Here is a 17,450-nt window from a genome sequence, read left to right on the forward strand (position 1 = left end):
ATGGGTCAAAATTTTGAAACAGAAATCCTGGGTGATGGCTAAGCAATACCACTTTACAAGCGGCATTCATCTATTTTTAGACATTAACAGTTGAAGGTAAAGGTAGATTGTTAATAAGAGCAGCTTTAGTCAAGAAGAATCTGGATGTTGTTGTTAAATTATTAAAAGATGATCGTCTATTATGTGAGGTATTTATTTTACTGTCATATTAATTTTAAAATGGGGGGTTGGATGGCTTTGAACCCTAGTTCTGCCATAGAGTCCTGTGGCGTGGTTTATATTCCCCACTTGTACGTGACAAGGAGTAAGGTCAGCTGTCTAACCATGTGGGTTTTTCTCTGGATTCCTCCCTCTGCTGAGGACCCCTATGTGCAAGGTATTATTAACATAAAACTGAACCATATGTTAGTCCCGACACATTTCTCTTTCTCTGTTTTAAACTGTTTCAAGGTAAATTTTGGACACATTGATATGATTTTAACAAAGATGTGTAACATTATTAAAGATATACGTGAAATGAGTTTAACATCATGCTGTTCTGCACTAATTAAAAATACAAGTTTTATTATATGAAATTGGTAACACATGTTTATAATAAATACAACTGATAGATATTACTTCTTTATTATAAATACATATATTTATATCGGTACAGGAAAAGACCTAGATTTGCTTAAGGGCGGGGGCTACTCAGAAATTTTTGTTCTGAAATTGTAAAGCTATTGAATTGAAAATGGTACAAGTAGTTAGGGAATTTAATAAAGAAGGGAAAGGTAACTTTTTAAAAAGTTGTTGCCAAGGTAACCCATTTTTTGGGGAACAATTATGAAAAATGTAGGTACACTATATCTCTGTAACTAATTAAAATATCTTCACCTAATTTGCAGGATATATAAACAAATATCTACCCCAGAATCAGACAGAAAGCAATTTGAGTTATCTTTAATATTTCAAAAGTTATCAAAATATTTCTCAAAAGACAAAATATTGTGGTGAGGCAAATGTTTTAAACACTAGTTTCCAAGAAACTATGAAAATTATAGAGAAAATATTAGGGTTATCATTAAAGAATAAGCAGTCCGAAAATGAGACATTTATCTTTAATTGTGCCAGAGATATGGTGTAGCAACGTTTTTCATACTTTTTCCCAAAATATGTGTTACCCTAGCAACAATTTTTTTAAAAAAAATTTTAATATTAATTTTCCCTTGTTTATTACATTTCCTAACTACTTGTGCCATTTTCAATTCAATAGCTTTAGAATTTAAGAACAAATTTTTGGCTAACCTCACCCCTTAACATTATGCGTTAGACGCCCACCTTCTAGAAATTGAATATTTGATCAAATACGGTGTTAAAAATTGAATGTTATTTTATTACTTTTTTGGAGACTCGGTGATCATGGTTCTGGCTGGAAGGAAAAGCGCCTAGTTGTTTGGATTGTCGCGTTTAGTTTATTGACAGCAGATCAAAGATCCCTTGGCAGTTTGAAATAATCTAGATACACTAGGACGTACATGTAGCACCAGCTGTCTGGGCTAAATTTCATAGTACACTGTGTGGTATTATCTCAATGGGTGCTGAACTGTTAAACCATATTTCTTTTCATGTATTTAATTTTTATACGCCCACATTGAAATGTGGTCGTATATTGTCGTCGCCCCCGTCCGTCCGTCCAGCCGGCGTCCACAATTGCTTGTGGATGCTCTAGAGGATAAAGTTAATATCCGATTTACTTTAAATTTATATACAGTGTTTAAGGCCATCAGACGAAGAAGCCTATTGATTTTCAGCGATTTCCGATAATTACTGCCAGAGTTATGGCCCTTGATCACTTCAAAAAATCTTGTGGACGCTCTAGAGGCTAAAGTTAATATCCGATTGACTTTAAATTTATACACAGTGTTTAAGGTCATGAGACGAAAAGCCTATTGATTTTCAGCGATTTCCGATAATTACTGCCAGAGTTATGGCCCTTGATCACTTCAAAAAATCTTGTGGACGCTCTAAGGGCCAAAGTTAATATCCGATTGACTTTAAATTTATACACAGTGTTTAAGGTCATGAGACGAAGAAGCCTATTGATTTTCAGCGATTTCCGATAATTACTGCCAGAGTTATGGCCCTTGATCACTTCAAAAAATCTTGTGGACGCTCTAAAGGCCAAAGTTAATATCCGATTGACTTTAAATTTATACACAGTGTTTAAGGTCATGAGACGAAGAAGCCTATTGATTTTCAGCGATTTCCGATAATTACTGCCAGAGTTATGGCCCTTGATAACTTCAAAAAATCTTGTGGATGCTCTACAGGCCAAAGTTAATATCCGATTGACTTGAAATTTATACACAGTGTTTAAGGTCATGAGACAAAGAAGCCTATTGATTTTCAGCGATTTCCGATAATTACTGCCAGAGTTATGGCCCTTGATCACTTAAAAAAATCTTGTAGACGTTCTACAGGTCAAAGTTAATATCAAATTGACTTTAAATTTATACACAGTGTTTAAGACGATGAAGCCTATTGATTTTCAGTGATTTCAGATAATTACTGCCAGAGTTATGGCCCTTGATCACTTTGAAAAATCTTGTGGACGCTCTAGCGGCTAAAGTTAATATCCGATTGACTTTAAATTTATACACAGTGTTTAACGTCTTGAGACAAAGAAGTCTATTCATTTTCAGCGATTTTCGATAATTACTGCAAGAGTTATGTCCCTTGATCACTTCAAAAAATCTTGTGGATGCTCTAAAGGCCAAAGTTAATTGACTTTAAATTTATACACAGTGTTTAAGGTCATGAGACGAAGAAGCCCATTGATTTTCAGCGATTTCCGATAATTACTACCAGATTTGACTTCAGATTGATACACAGAGTTTAAGAGCTTGAGACGAACAAGTATATTGATTTTCAATGATTTTTTATGACTTGAACAGCTAAATCCATGATATTAAAAGTTTTGTATACTAAACGTTAGCATGGGGCAGAACTTTATAAAAAACCAAACAAATTCTAATGGTTTTCTGATAATTACTTCATGAGTTGTTACTCTTAATCAGATTTTAGTGTATTATAAATGTTTCATTACCGAAAGAAGTAAAAATATGCGACAACACTTGTTGACTGCCCGGACGATTTAGCTGCTGTGGGTGTATGTTTCGTTGCCTGGCAACCTATCTTTTTGATGGGGCATTGGTCGGCCAAATGGCCTAAGGTGTGTGCTTTAGATCATAAGGTCTGTCATTGAGTCAAGTGTTGTTGTTTTGATTCTCAGCTTGTAAGTGACAAGGAGTAGGGTTGTATGTCCAACCTCATGATTTGTCTCTAGGTTCCTCCTAGAGCCCTACGTGCAATCAAATTATCCAAATAAAATAGAACTATCTGTTAGGCCTGAAATGACTCACTTTGTATCAAGGGGATGTTAAATCCCATTTCTCTCTCTCCCAATTTTTATTTGATTTAATTACTTGTTATCAATATTGTTATATTTTTTTTTTTATCAGACTTGGTATGATGAATCATCAATCATTGGAAATGAAATTTTATCAGGTAGGATATATATCATATATCACAGCAACCTGTTTTTTTTTTTGCTTCTTTAATGAAATGATGAATAATAAGATCATTTTATCATGTTTTATCATTAGTTATCTTGTATTTTATCATGTTTTATCATTAGTTATCTTGTATTTTGATTGATTATATGTAGCAATATTATTTCATGGAACATATCACATTTTTATTGATAAACAACTAATTTACCAAATAAATTTCTAAATATGAAAAAATTCTATATGGTCCAAGCAAAACTACCTTATTTTGGTGTTCGGATAGCCTAGTGGTCTAGAGTGTCATGCTTCAAGCTGTAGCTGCCCTTGTGTGGTTTTAATCCCTGGTGTGAGCATATACATGTATGCAGCCTTCTCAACCTTGTGGGTTTACTCTGGATATTCAGGTTTCTTCCCGCTGGAAAGAATCGCTGTGCATGCAATGAATATACGAATACAAGACCTGCAATATCACCCTTAGATGACTTGGATGTTAAACCCTTTAAAAAAATGTATCCTATTGTTAATTAAATCACTTTTTTTTTTGTTCAAGAAATACTAGTGTCGCTTCTGGTTCAACTGAAAACCATCACATTTGATCTGAATTTGAAGGTAAATAAAGTTCTTACATGAACATTGACATATTTATTGATATAGATATATCAAATTTCAGTCAAACTTCAGGTATATATTGACAAATCAGTCCCATCTATATGGAGTGGAGGCCATTGAAATTAAAAAAAAAAACCCAAAAAACAAACAAATCAAAATTTGCATCAGTATTTTAATCAGATTGTACATTAACACATCTAATATCATCAGTGTCAATGAACAGATTTCACAAAGTTTTTTTTTTTTAAATTCAATTTGGGGGTTAGGTTAGCACATGCGCGTTGTATCATAAGGTATGTTATTGAGTCAACTGTCGTGGTTTCGATTCCCTGATTGTACGTGACAATGATTAGCGTCACCTGTCCAACCTCATGGGTTTTCTCCAGGTCCTCCAGTTTCCTCCCCCTGCTAAAGAACCCTACACACAAGCGAATTATTGAAATAAAATTGAAGCATGTGTTAGTCCCGAAAAGACCTAGTTTATGTTGAGTGGAGGTTAAACGCCAGTTCTCTCTCTTATTTAAATTGGATTCATTTTCTTCCCCATGAAAGTAGTGATTTAATGTAAGTAATTTAAAGTAGATAGTACCTTAACACAATATAAAATTTTATGGATAACGGTATACAATTACAAGATTTATTACTATGCAAGGTTTTGACAAAGGTACTCTGTTTGCATGATAAAGACAAGGGTATCCTTTTCAAAACCTTGCACAGTAATAAACAGTAATTCTGTAAAATATTACCTAGTGTTAATTATGTTTATTAACTAAATGGCTTTTAAAAACAAACTAAACACTACATGTATTGCCTGATAAAGACGAGAGTATCATCATCGAAACGATGGATGTTAATAAACCAGTAATTGTTATTCCATCAATAGTTTTTAATGTGTTACTTTTCAATTATTAAAGATGGGTTCCCGCGTACAAACTGGGTGATTTAATGGTATATATATGGACTAAAAATATATCCAAACTAATTAATTTGTCATAATTATGCTTCAAGCCCTTCTCAAACATTGTAATTGCGAAGGAATGCCCTGCTATTAAAATTCGATCAAACCATGTCATGTTTACGTCACATCTTGGAAGTCAGAGGAGAATTCTTTGTATACATAAAAAGATGTTGTCTTTAATCGCTTACTACTTATTACAAATATCAAATCCTAATTAAATTCTTGGATTATCCACTACTGGCGTTATTTTCCGTCATTTTTATCTCAGAAAGTGTTGTATGTCTAACTTTTCATAAAGTTTATCATCTGTACAGTGTGTAACCTTTGACATCACGCGTGCAGAAATTCCTAATCGTCGGGCTGTTGATTACGGGAACCCTTACATTTTTGTCCTGTATACGCCCCATGAGTGTTTTTCGGGGAATCCCGTATTTTTCCAGTAAGATTGGATATCCTTTCCATATATACCAAAATTGCCATATTTTTATTGGAAATAACCACCCGATAAATACTTTTCTGGGAACCCATCTTTAAATGCCACTTAAAGAAAGCCTTTTTAAGAAGTTAGATAAGACCTATACAATATTATAAAACTTCTTGTATATGTTTATTTACAGAATGCCAGTTATCTAGATACAACATGGGATATTCCGGTAGGTCATCTTGATTCTATTACATCAGATATATTTATTTACATGTATCATATGTTTGTCTGGAGATAAGTTGAGTATCATTTGACGTTTAGATAATATTGACCTTATTGACTATAAAGTAAGATAAGTCTAGGCTTTCTGCACACAGACATCCATCTGCTACATTCCTCAAGAATAGATCTCTTCCCTAAATGGCTGCCATATCCAAAAATGAGTATACTGTTTTGTAATGCGTTTCTACTCCGTTTCACATGGGTCATACACACAAAGACTAAATGAACTTGTTCAATTACATTAAATGGAAGATATACTTCTCAAAATTCTAAAAGTATACTTAGTGTTTTCGACAAAAATTGTTGATTTAGGACTTAAAATGTTAGTCAACTAGCTTAGTGTCTGTTCTCAAGCAGAGCTAACTGTAGACAGACAGCCCAAGTTTAGTATGATGTCTAAGTTGTCCAGTCTTCGGATGCCAAGAATTAGGAGTTTCTACATTATATTGATAAAAGCCCAAGCCTCTCCAAATTCATGTTTGATCGATATAAAACTCGATATAAAACACACTTGTTCCTTGGACAATTGTGAATCGGGATGACGTCAGGCTCAGTTCCTTGTCCCAATGCCCACACATGTTTATAACCTCAGGCAAAGTTTTGTAAACATAATACGATATATTCACTTGCTTGTTAGTCAATCAGTACTTTAACCTTACAAAATTTAATCCCAAATGTTGACATGGTTACAGGATTAGTCCTTCTGGTATTGGAAGATGGGTTTTACCAGAATGACTGTATGATCTGATTGTAAAAATAAATATTTTTTCCCTCTTTATCTCGATGATTCCTGTGTTATATTCTGAATTCTACACATACTGTCATATGTTATTTTACAGGTTTACAAACAATATGAATTTGTGCCCTGCGAATCCTTAGGAATACATTTTCAGTAAGTACATTTTGTAATATGTAATACCGCCGATAGACAGAACATTTGGACAATCTTAAAATGTATAATTGCATTATTGTACATTGTTTTTAAGAGGGATTAGATCTGGTAACCAAAGGTTTATTTGTTAATGTAACTTATATTTAAAAGTACCAGTAAAGCTGGTACCACAAACCTCTGCTGAACATTCGAAAAGCACAGTAGGCAATAGGAGCCATGGTGGCTCAGCATGGTGGGATGTTGGCTCCCTAACCTGGAGGTCGCATGTTCAATCCCTGCGTGGTTCCCCCTTGTCAGTGGTGCAAGACAGGGGCTTGGCAACGTACAAAGGGCAAAATTGTCCTCACAGCTCACTGCATGATGTATGCCTGTCTCCAGCAATAGATTTCTAGTTTATCTTTAATGGAGGTTAAAGTTGATGATATCATTGTTATCATTGAAACAGTTTTCTTTTGCCAGTTTAAATTCATTTGAATATTTAGTCTAAAATGTATAATTATATTTTTTAAATGTAGTATATATTTAGTGTAAAATGTATAATTATACTTTTTAAATGTAGTATATATTAATATGATTAAATGAAGTAATTTATGATGTTTATAATTGAAGAGAAATAGATGGTCATATGATTGTATTGTCAGTGGATAAGGGTAGTGTAGCTGCAGAAGATGTAAGTTCAAAATAATTTATTTGCATTTTGGTACTATTTTGTTTCAAAATTAGTCTGGGTGGGTCATTAAAAGAAATTAGTCCGGGTGAGTCATTGATAGAAATTAGTCTGGGTGAGTCATTAATAGAAATTAGTCTGGGTGAGTCATTGAGAGAAATAAGTCTTAGTGAGTCATTGAGAGTATTAGTCTGGGTGAGTCATTGAGAGAAATTCATCCAGGTGAGTCATTGAGAGATATTACATTTTAGTCTGGATTAGTTATTGTATGAAATTAGTCTGGGTGAATTATGGAGAGTGAGTGATTGAAACAAAATCTTCTGGGTAAGTTATTCACCAAAACATTAAGCTAAAATATTTTGTAGATGCAGAGCCCCAGGTAAATCTGTGTTGTGTATTATTGGTTTGTTGTTTATTACAGGGTAAGGTAAAACCAGGTGATGTTTTAGATGAAATGTTTGGTGAAAGTTTAAAAGGTGTCAAAAAGGGAAAGGTAAGCAATATTTCACCCTATCTTTGTCTATCTATGTCTGATGGGTCTAGTTTAAATCCAATTTAATCCAAGCCAGGTGATTATCTAGCGATGGTATTTTGTTTTCCTAGTTAAATAATCAATCTGAGTACATATTTAGCATGGATTAATCCGTGAGAGTTTGATATTTTTCGCAATGAAAAAGTTTAAGTAAATTTTGTTTGACATCATTCATTTTAATTTTTTGTGAAATATTTTAAAGGTACAAGAAGTGTTCCAGACCTATAAAGGAATTCCAGTTTATGCCGCTTTTATAAAGGTATATTTTCAACCACTGTATTAGAATAATATGCAACATAAATTCTTTAATTTTAGTGTCTTTAAAGCGAGAATTTCAAATTTTCTAAGAAAGTCAAAACATAATTATTTCTATGTCTTTTGCTCAAAAGGTTATCAAATCACTATTATACGATCATGGGCATTATTTCCCACCCTTAAACATCTATGACACAGGAAATAACAACACAATTACCTCCCCTGTTTTGCTATTGACAACATGGGGCAGCCATTTTCCAACGTTGGAATTTGAAGTTCAAAATGATATTTTTGCCAATTTCTTAGCCGGCAATAGCGAATTATAGGATTAATAGGATTATTCTTTAACAAGGTAGGACTGTTTATGGATAACATCTATTTTAAGGCTTTATTTTAAAAATATAACTTGAAAATTTGCAATTGCAACTTTAAACCCTCTCTACAATATTACAATATCTCTAAAAGGAATATCTGACAAAAAATGGTTTATCAGTCAAAGAATGGTTCAACTCCATCCAGTGTTTACAAATAAGTGATGAAGCAACATTCAGCATTCTCGAATGGTCTAACACTTTTCATTTTAGACCATAAGGTCTGTCATTAAGTCAACTGGCGTGGTTTCGATCCCAGGCTTTTACCTGACAAAGTGTGTTTTCTCCTGGTCCTGTGGTTTCCTGTCACTGCTAAAGGACCCTTACACACAAAAAAATTATCGAAATAAGATTGTACTGTGTGTTAGTCCCAAAATGACCTAGTTTGTCAAGTGGACATTAAACCCCATTTCTCTCTCTGCAGATAATATAAACAGGTCAAAACAAGCCAGTGCTTCCTATACAGATACATGATAATCTTTTTCAATCAATTGATATTGTGATATTGTCTAGAAAATTTGGATTTAGTCAAATATTAATTGTAATAACATATCCTGGATTTTATTGATTGATATTTGCTAGGCCCAAGGAGAGGAGAGTGAAGCTGGTATTACGCTCCCGGGTCCATGAAGCCTTCGGGGGGCCATAAATATGTATTTAATTTAAAAAATTTTCCGTTGGCATGATTGGTATTTGTGCCGCAGACCCCCCTGATCCAATGCCCTACTATGGCTATACAGGGGTAAATTTATAAAACCCTTATTTTTTTTTGCATAGCCCTTGCACAGGTGTGAGAGTGTGAGGGGATTGGCAAAATTTGTCTTGCTCTAGCCCATCAAAGTGATATTTTCTTACAGACCTGTTAATATATGTTCTGTCCCTTAAAGCATATGGGGCCACGGTGGCTAGGTGGTTAAGACGCTGGCTCGCTAGCCTGGAAGTCAGGTGTTTGATCCCTGCATTGGCCGAAAAAGTTCATCAGGATTTTCCGACGAGGTTTCCCCTTGTCAGTGGTGCAGAACGGAGTTCCTGACAAGGACAGCTGTTTATTCCTTCGGATGAGACGACAAACCGAGCTCCCGTGTATACATTGGAATGCACGTAGAAGATCCCCTGGCAGTTTGAATTCGATATAAGAGTAGGCGATAGTGCCGCTGCCCGGCAAAATTTCCCTCATAGCACACTGTATAGCGTATGCCCGTCTTGATTAGCCCAATCGGAGCAGAACAGTAGGATGTTAAACCCATCTCATTTCATTTCATTTCTTAAAGCATATATTTGTTATATTTTTGTTACAGGCCTGTGAATATAATGGTAATGTGTTCCGTCCTTTAAAGCATATATTACGAGAGTTGGGTATAGATCCATTGAATAATAATGAAACTAGATGTGAAGAAATAGATGAGTTAAATATTGATGATAAAGCACCACATGCTATATTAGAAGATGAAGAAACAGAAACTACACCAGTACATGGTCCCGATGGCAGGTAAAAAAAGCAGTTATATTTATAAGAATTGCCCAAAATGATTATTTTTGAGTCAGAAGTAAAATATTTATGAAATTTTCTATACCCCATTCAATATTTTTATCATTTTTGATTTTTAACCCGTTAAGTGCATACCGTAGGTCGTTATATAACGTATCCCTTGGGAATTTCCCCAAACTCGCAGCATGTGTAGGACGTTATATTACGTCCTGGACAACTGCCACTCACTGTGTGTAGGGCATAATATAACGCCTTGGAGGTATTTTCCCCAACCTATTCTTAGAACATAGTACATAGTTCTTCATCACTTCGTCAAATTAATTACACAATAGGGGGTAGTTAACGTTTTAAAAACGTCACGTTTAACGGGTTATTGAAAGACCTGCAATAGGCAAATTTAGCTCTTGAATATTGTATGTTTAAGGATCCATTGTCAGTTAGAAAATGAAATAAGAAATGAAATGAAATGAAATGGGGTTTAACGTCCTACTGTTCTGCTCCTAACCTGGGCTAATGAAGACGGGCATACGCCATACAGTGTGCTATGAGGGAAATTTTGCCCGGACAGCGGCACTACGGCCTACTCTTATATCGAATTCCAACTGCAAAGGGATCTTTTACGTGCACGCCAATGTGTACACGGGACCTCAGCCCCTCCGTCCTGTGTCACTGACAAGGGAGAACCACGCCAGAAAATCTGGATGAACTTTCTCGGCCAATGTAGGGATCGAACACCCGACCTCCAGGCTAGCGAGCTAGCGTCTAACCCACTTAGCCACGTGATCCCCAAATGAAATAAGAGTTTGCCAGAGTGCATCTGTCAGAACAAAATTTCCCCCATAGCAAACAGCATGGTGGGTTCCTGTTTCCTGAAAATTCATATCTATTCAATTTGTTCCACTGTCAACAAATTTGGGTTTTGATTTAAACAGAAACCTTACAAGGACAGCTGTCTAGATGTTCGGATGGGACAAAAAATGAAGATCCTGTGTACTCATTGATGTGCACATAAAAGATCCCTTGGCAGTTGGAATTCGATATAAGAGTAGGCCATAACGCCACTGTCCAGGCAAAATTTCCCTCATAGCACACTGTATTGCATATTTGACCATCTTCATTAGCCCAGTCGGAGTAGGACTTTAAACCCAATTTCATTTCATTTCTTTTTCTTTTAAAGAGATAGGCTAGTTGAAAGATGTACCAAATTATATGTCGATATCTGTTTTGTTTTTTATATTTAAGTGCCAGTTATAAAGTTACCTATATTGGTCAATGCACTCTGGGAGCGGTAAGTTTTTACAATATTTTTACAAAATGCTATTTTGTATAGTGTTTTAGACCATCAAATCTGTTTTAACATTTTAGGAGGCACGGTGGCTAAGTGTGTAAGACGCTGGCTCGCTAGCCTGGAGGTTGGGTGTTCGATCCCGGCATTGGCCGAGAAAGTTCATCAGGATTTTCCAATGTGGTTTCCCCTTGTCAGTGGTGCAGAACGGAGGGCCTGACAAGGAAAGCTGTCTAGTCCTTCGGATGAGATGGAAAACCGAGGTCCTGTGTATACATTGGAATGCACGTGAATAATCCCTTGGAAGTTGGAATTCGATATAAGAGTAGGCGATAGTGCCGCTGCCCAGGCAAAATTTCTCTCATAGCACACTGTATGGCGTTTGTCAGTCTTCATTAGCCCAGTATAGGAGCAGAACAGTAGGATGTTAAACCCCATTTCATTTCATTTAATTTCTGTTTTAACATTTTAAAAGTTACAAACTATGTCTATACTTGGACAAATGTAATATAATGTTATATAAATTTATGATTGACATGCATTCCGAAATATACTTACCATTATCTGTTCATTGCATTGAATGGAATATTGTTGGGTTTTGTTTCAAAAAGATAAATTTACAGTAATAGTTAATGATAACTCAGAAGTAAAAATGTAATTATTTTAGGATAATTAGTAGAAAGTTAATTACAACTCAAATGTAAATTTGTAATTTTTTTAGAAAGCTAACTTAGGAGCCAAGGTGGATGAGTAAGACGTTAGTTCGCTAGCCAGGAGATCGAAGGTTCAATCTCGGTGTTGGCCGAGAAAGTTCATAAGGATTTTCCGGCATGGTTCCCCCTTGTCAGTGGTGCAGGAGGACAACTGTCTAGTGTACATTGGCATGCACGTAAAAGATCCCTTGGCAGTTGGAATGTGATATAAGAGTAGGCCTTGGCGCCGCTGTCCGGCAAAAATTACCCTCATGGCATAATGTATGGTGTATTCCCGTCTTTGTTAGCCCAGTCAGGGCAAAACAGTAGGATGTTAAACTCAATTTCTTTTCATGTAATTAATTTAGAATGGTCGAGTAGAAAGTAAATGAAGTAAACTTGTATTTATTTTAGGATGGCCGTGTAGAGAGAATAGAAGATGGTGTTATACAAGTATTAGAATCAAAAGATAGAATTAATGAGGTAAGTTTAAAACTGGATATGAAGAGCCCAGGGAAAGAACAATCTAAGTAACATTTTTGTCTTTTCGCATTAAACGCAAAACAAACTTTGAAACCTGATGGATGAGAATGCTTGACGCATCCGGGACTCTGTGGATTTAGATTGGTTTTCGACTGGCAGGGAAAGAACGATCTAAGTAACATTTTTGTCTTTTCGCATTAAACGCAAAACAAACTTTGAAACCTGATGGATGAGAATGCTTGACGCATCCGGGACTCTGTGGATTTAGATTGGTTTTCGACTGGCAGGGAAAGAACGATCTAAGTAACATTTTTGTCTTTTCGCATAAAACACAAAACAAACTTTGAAACCTGATGGATGAGAATGCTTGACGCATCCGGGATGCTGTGGATTTAGATTGTTTTTCGACTGGCAGGCCATTACAGAATGGCCATGGTTCGATGTGCTTGTTTTTACCTGAAATTGATTGTTCTACAGAAAGCTTATACAATTTGCTACCAGTCTAGTTTCAAATAAACAATGTTAGGTTCTAGTTGTATAAAGATGCAATAATCAATAGTAAGTGCAGGACGACTACACTAAACACAACTAAAACTGACAAGACAAATCTGTGGACAAACTACACAGAAAGAAACAACAAATATTAAAGCAAGTGAATGGATTTGGGGTTCAGCTGTATTTTTAGTGTAAGTTTTCACGAAAAAGATTATGAAGATGAAATCGATAAAACATTTGTGTAACTTTTCACGAAAAAGATCCTACAACACACAGAAATGATGAAGGTGAAATCGATTGAATATTTTTATCAGTATAATTCAATTTTTTTCTACTCTTGAAAATCCTTTCCGAGGGGGGGGGGGGGGGAGGTGGATGTCTGAATGGTTAGCATGTGCATGCTCTATCGGGGATCACGTGGCTAAGTGGGTAAGACGCTAGCTCGCTAGTCTGGAGGTCGGGTGTTCGATCCCTGCATTGGCCGAGAAAGTTCATCCAGATTTTCCGGCGTGGTTCTCCCTTGTCAGTGATGCAGGAAGGAGGGCCTGACAAGGAAAGCTGTCTAGTCGTTCGGATGGGACGAAAAACCGAGGTCCTGTGTACTCATTGGCGTGCACGTAAAAGATCCCTTGGCAGTTGGAATTCGATATAAGAGTAGGCCGTAGTGCCGCTGTCCGGGCAAAATTTCCCTCATAGCACACTGTATGGCGTATGCCCGTCTTCATTAGCCCAGGTTAGGAGCAGAACAGTAGGACGTTAAACCCCATTTCATTTCATTTTTGCATGCTCTATCATAAGGTCTGTCATTGAGTCAACTGGCCTGGTTTCGATTCCCAGGTTGTATGTGACAAGGAGTTGGGTCACCTGTCCAACCTTGTTGGTTTTCTCTGGGTCCTGGGGTTCCTCCCACTTCTAAAGCGAATGATTGAAAAAAAAATGAACCACATGTTAGTCCCGAAATGACCTAGTTTATGTGAGTGGACATTAAACCCCATTTCTCTCTCTCTCTCTCTTTCTGAAAAAACTTTCCATTAACATCTAGAATTATACTTTTCAGCCTGTTACCATAGCGATGTCAGAAACTGGTATTGTTGTAACAAGTGAAAAAGACAAAAGGGTAAAAAAATCTATCATGATATTTTTGATAACTGAATCGTATAATACTTTAAGGAGATATATAAAATTGGCATGCATATAAAAGAACCCTAGACAGTTAAAAATTGAAATTAGCGAAGTATTGTATTAAAAAGATATTAAACCATATTCTTTAATTTGAGTGTCTTTAACCCGTTAAGCATGACGTTTTTAAAATATTAACAACCCCCTATTGTGTAATTAATTTGACGAAGTGACGAAGAACTATGTACTATGTTCTAAGAATAGGTTGGGGAAAATACCTCCAAGGCGTTATATTACCCCCTACACACAGTGAGTGGCAGTTGTCCAGGACATTATATAACGACCTACGCACTTAACGGGTTAAACTCTCTCTACAATATTATGAAGGTTGAATCTCTAGAAGGAATATCCGTCAAAAAATGATTTATCAGTCAAAAAATGGTTCAACTCCATCCAGTGTTTACAAAAACGTGATGAAGCAAGATTTGTTAACATTCAGCATTCTCGAGTGGTCTAACACTTTTCATTTTAGACCGTAAGGTCTGTCATTAAGTCAACTGGCGTGGTTCGATCCCAAGCTTTTACGTGACAAGGAGTAAGGTCGCTTGCCAAACCTAGTGTGTTTTCTCCTGATCCTGCAGTTTCCTCCCACTGCTAAAGACCCTTACACACAAGCAAATTATTGAAATAAGTTTGTGTTAGTCCATTTTATTTATTGAATGATATTTTATTTTTTTATTAGGAGATATTAAATCATTCATATACAGAAGTATCCGCATGTGGACGTCGCACAGATTATATTCAACATTTCTCTTACATTGCTGGGTAAATAAATCTTCTTCCTTTCTCCATCTAATTACGTTTCATTTGGAATCGAATAGGTTTATTTAGTCATAGTGTGTGTATATACGAATTTTTGGATATGGTGGCCAGTCAGGACCGAGATTTAGTCTCGAAATATGAAATAGATGGATCTCAGTGTGCAGAATGGAGAGCTGGTCTGTTAGTCAATTTACCAACTATAAAATTAGCATTTTAAAGAATTGAATCTTAAAACGCAATAAAGTCAGCTAAATTGATAATAGTTTGTGTGTGTAAAACACATCAAAATATATAGAAATTTAGATAATTATCAAGTTCTTTGTGAAAAATGGTTTGATTATCTGAGGTAAACAAAATGCTTCAAAAATTTGGTAAAAGCTGGTAAAAATTTGCAAGTGAAAGCCCTTGGCTAACACTTCACTATAGTCTTTAGTTCTATTGAAGGAGGTGAATGGAATCTGTTATTTATACTGTATTCATCTGTAGAAATGATTACCATATATTTGTTATTAGACAAAAGCATTTTGTATAATTGTTATTGTATTCAGAATAACAAATACTACATTTAAAAATGGTTATAAATATTTTCAGTGAAACGTCATGTAACTTGTCAAAAGATTTTGTGTGTCATGTATTTCATGCACCAACTAGAGATATGGTGAGTTTTCACAATTGGTATTATTATTATTATCATCATCTCTCTATTTAGTTCCTAGTGTCATCTAGAACACTTGATACCACTTGTTTCCCAGAGCTAAAAAGATCAAGCCCCGAGTTCACAAAGCATTCTCAGACTTAAATTAAGAATTTACTCAACTTTCAATCACAGTTTATGAGAAATATCTTTGATCCAGAAACGCGAAAACTTGCACATAGTTTCTTATTGATGTATTTGATACATTAAAACAATTAAAGTTTTATAAACGGCTATATTTTAGTTAAAATAAGGCAAACAATTTTGAGTAAATTCTTAACTAAGTCTGAGAATGCTTTGTATTTTATTGTTATATTCTGTACCAACTTCATGCAGATGTGACCTCCTTCAGTGATAGAAGAGAGACAAATATTTTTGTTTATTTTGAAGTAATACATTCCTGTATCATAATTACCATTGATAAGTTTTGCATCAAATTATGATATGAAACTAGATTTAAAGTAACCCACTAGAACTATGAATTGCAAAATCAAATTTGACATCTAAGGGATACTCGATTGATCATTCTAGAATTGAATTCTCTCAATGCTAGAAATAGTGAAAATCAGGATTTTTGGCTACAGTGTATGCCGCAGCTGCATAAGAAAGTATCTCAACCACCTCAGTGGTCTAGTCTGACAAAACAATTGAGCATTCCCTTGGAAACTAAAGGGGAGTTAACTCTGTTCAGAAGCTGGGGACAAAAAGGGGATAAAACTCTGTTCTGAAGCTGAAGACTAAAGAGGAGATAACTAACTCACTAACTCAAGATTTTTAATTTCTACAAGCTATCTTTTATTTTTACAGACTAAAGTGATATTATGTGCAATAGGTATGTACATTCGAATAATATAAATATTTATATTACGTCCGGTGACATGGTTTCAAGCCCACACTTGTACATGACATGGGGTAGGGTCGCCTGCCTAAATTACTGGGTTTGCTCGGGTTTCCTCCCACTGCTAAAGACCCCTATGCGCAAGTGAATTATTGAAATAAAATTGAACCATGTGTTAGTCCCGAAATGACATAGTTTGTGTTGAGTGGACGTTAAACCCCCATTTCTCTCTCTCTCTCTATTGTCAAAAATCCAAAACTGTAATTCTAATTCAAATCTCAAACTAGCAAAGACATTGACCAAGATATTCAATACCAGAATTAACACAGAAGTTGACATAATTCTATATTTATGACATCTATTTTTTTCTTTCAGCTCAAGGGTTTCAGAGAACGCATTGGTTTTTATAATTGGTTACGTGTTGGAAGATCGAGTATAGATGCTTTGTTTTCGTTGTTTGTTAAAACGTACTTGTTAACATGTTATAATTCTCTTTTTAATCAATTTTTTTTTTTCATTTATTAACTTATCTCGTATTTTTTCAATTTGTTACTTTTTGCTATCACTTCCTTGATGCAAGTTGTTTTCATTTATTTACTAATTTCAATTGGTATCAATTTGTTACTCTTTGTTATCACTTATTCAATACAAGTTGTCTTCATTTATTTACTGATTTCACTTGGTATCAATTTGTTACTCTTTGCTATCACTTCTTTAATACAAGTTGTTTTCATTATTTACTGATTTCACTTGGTATCAATTTGTTACTACTTGTTATCACTTCCTCAATGCAATTTGTTTTCATTATTTACTTATTTTGTTTTGTTTCAATTTGTTACTCTTTGTTACTCTTATTTTTAGATTCTCAATACTTTTGAAATCTCAATACTTTTGAAATTTCAATACATTATATTTGTAATATCTCAATACTTTTGAAATCTCAATATGTTATGCTTTTAACATCTCAATACTTTTGAAATCTCAATATGTTA

At 35.0% G+C, this 17,450-nt stretch overlaps 1 protein-coding gene across 1 annotated transcript in view; it reads left to right on the plus strand.

Moving 5' to 3' along the window:
• The window catches only part of LOC126811764 (uncharacterized), a 22,630-nt gene extending 5,400 nt beyond the window's left edge, over positions 1–17,230 (plus strand). The window contains exons 6-21 of the mRNA XM_050537655.1: positions 81–188; positions 3,504–3,549; positions 4,102–4,160; positions 5,736–5,771; positions 6,664–6,716; positions 7,326–7,386; positions 7,805–7,876; positions 8,118–8,174; positions 9,840–10,030; positions 11,273–11,318; positions 12,422–12,490; positions 14,043–14,102; positions 14,847–14,929; positions 15,518–15,584; positions 16,428–16,452; positions 16,834–17,230. Of these exons, the coding sequence (XP_050393612.1) occupies positions 81–188; positions 3,504–3,549; positions 4,102–4,160; positions 5,736–5,771; positions 6,664–6,716; positions 7,326–7,386; positions 7,805–7,876; positions 8,118–8,174; positions 9,840–10,030; positions 11,273–11,318; positions 12,422–12,490; positions 14,043–14,102; positions 14,847–14,929; positions 15,518–15,584; positions 16,428–16,452; positions 16,834–16,868 (1,068 nt within the window). The 3' untranslated portion in view covers positions 16,869–17,230. The remainder of the gene's footprint in view (positions 1–80; positions 189–3,503; positions 3,550–4,101; positions 4,161–5,735; positions 5,772–6,663; positions 6,717–7,325; positions 7,387–7,804; positions 7,877–8,117; positions 8,175–9,839; positions 10,031–11,272; positions 11,319–12,421; positions 12,491–14,042; positions 14,103–14,846; positions 14,930–15,517; positions 15,585–16,427; positions 16,453–16,833) is intronic.
• The last annotated feature ends 220 nt before the right edge of the window (positions 17,231–17,450 follow it).

The sequence above is a fragment of the Patella vulgata genome, chromosome 2 (assembly GCF_932274485.2).
Source record: "Patella vulgata chromosome 2, xgPatVulg1.2, whole genome shotgun sequence".
In the NCBI taxonomy this organism is placed as follows: domain Eukaryota; kingdom Metazoa; phylum Mollusca; class Gastropoda; family Patellidae; genus Patella; species Patella vulgata.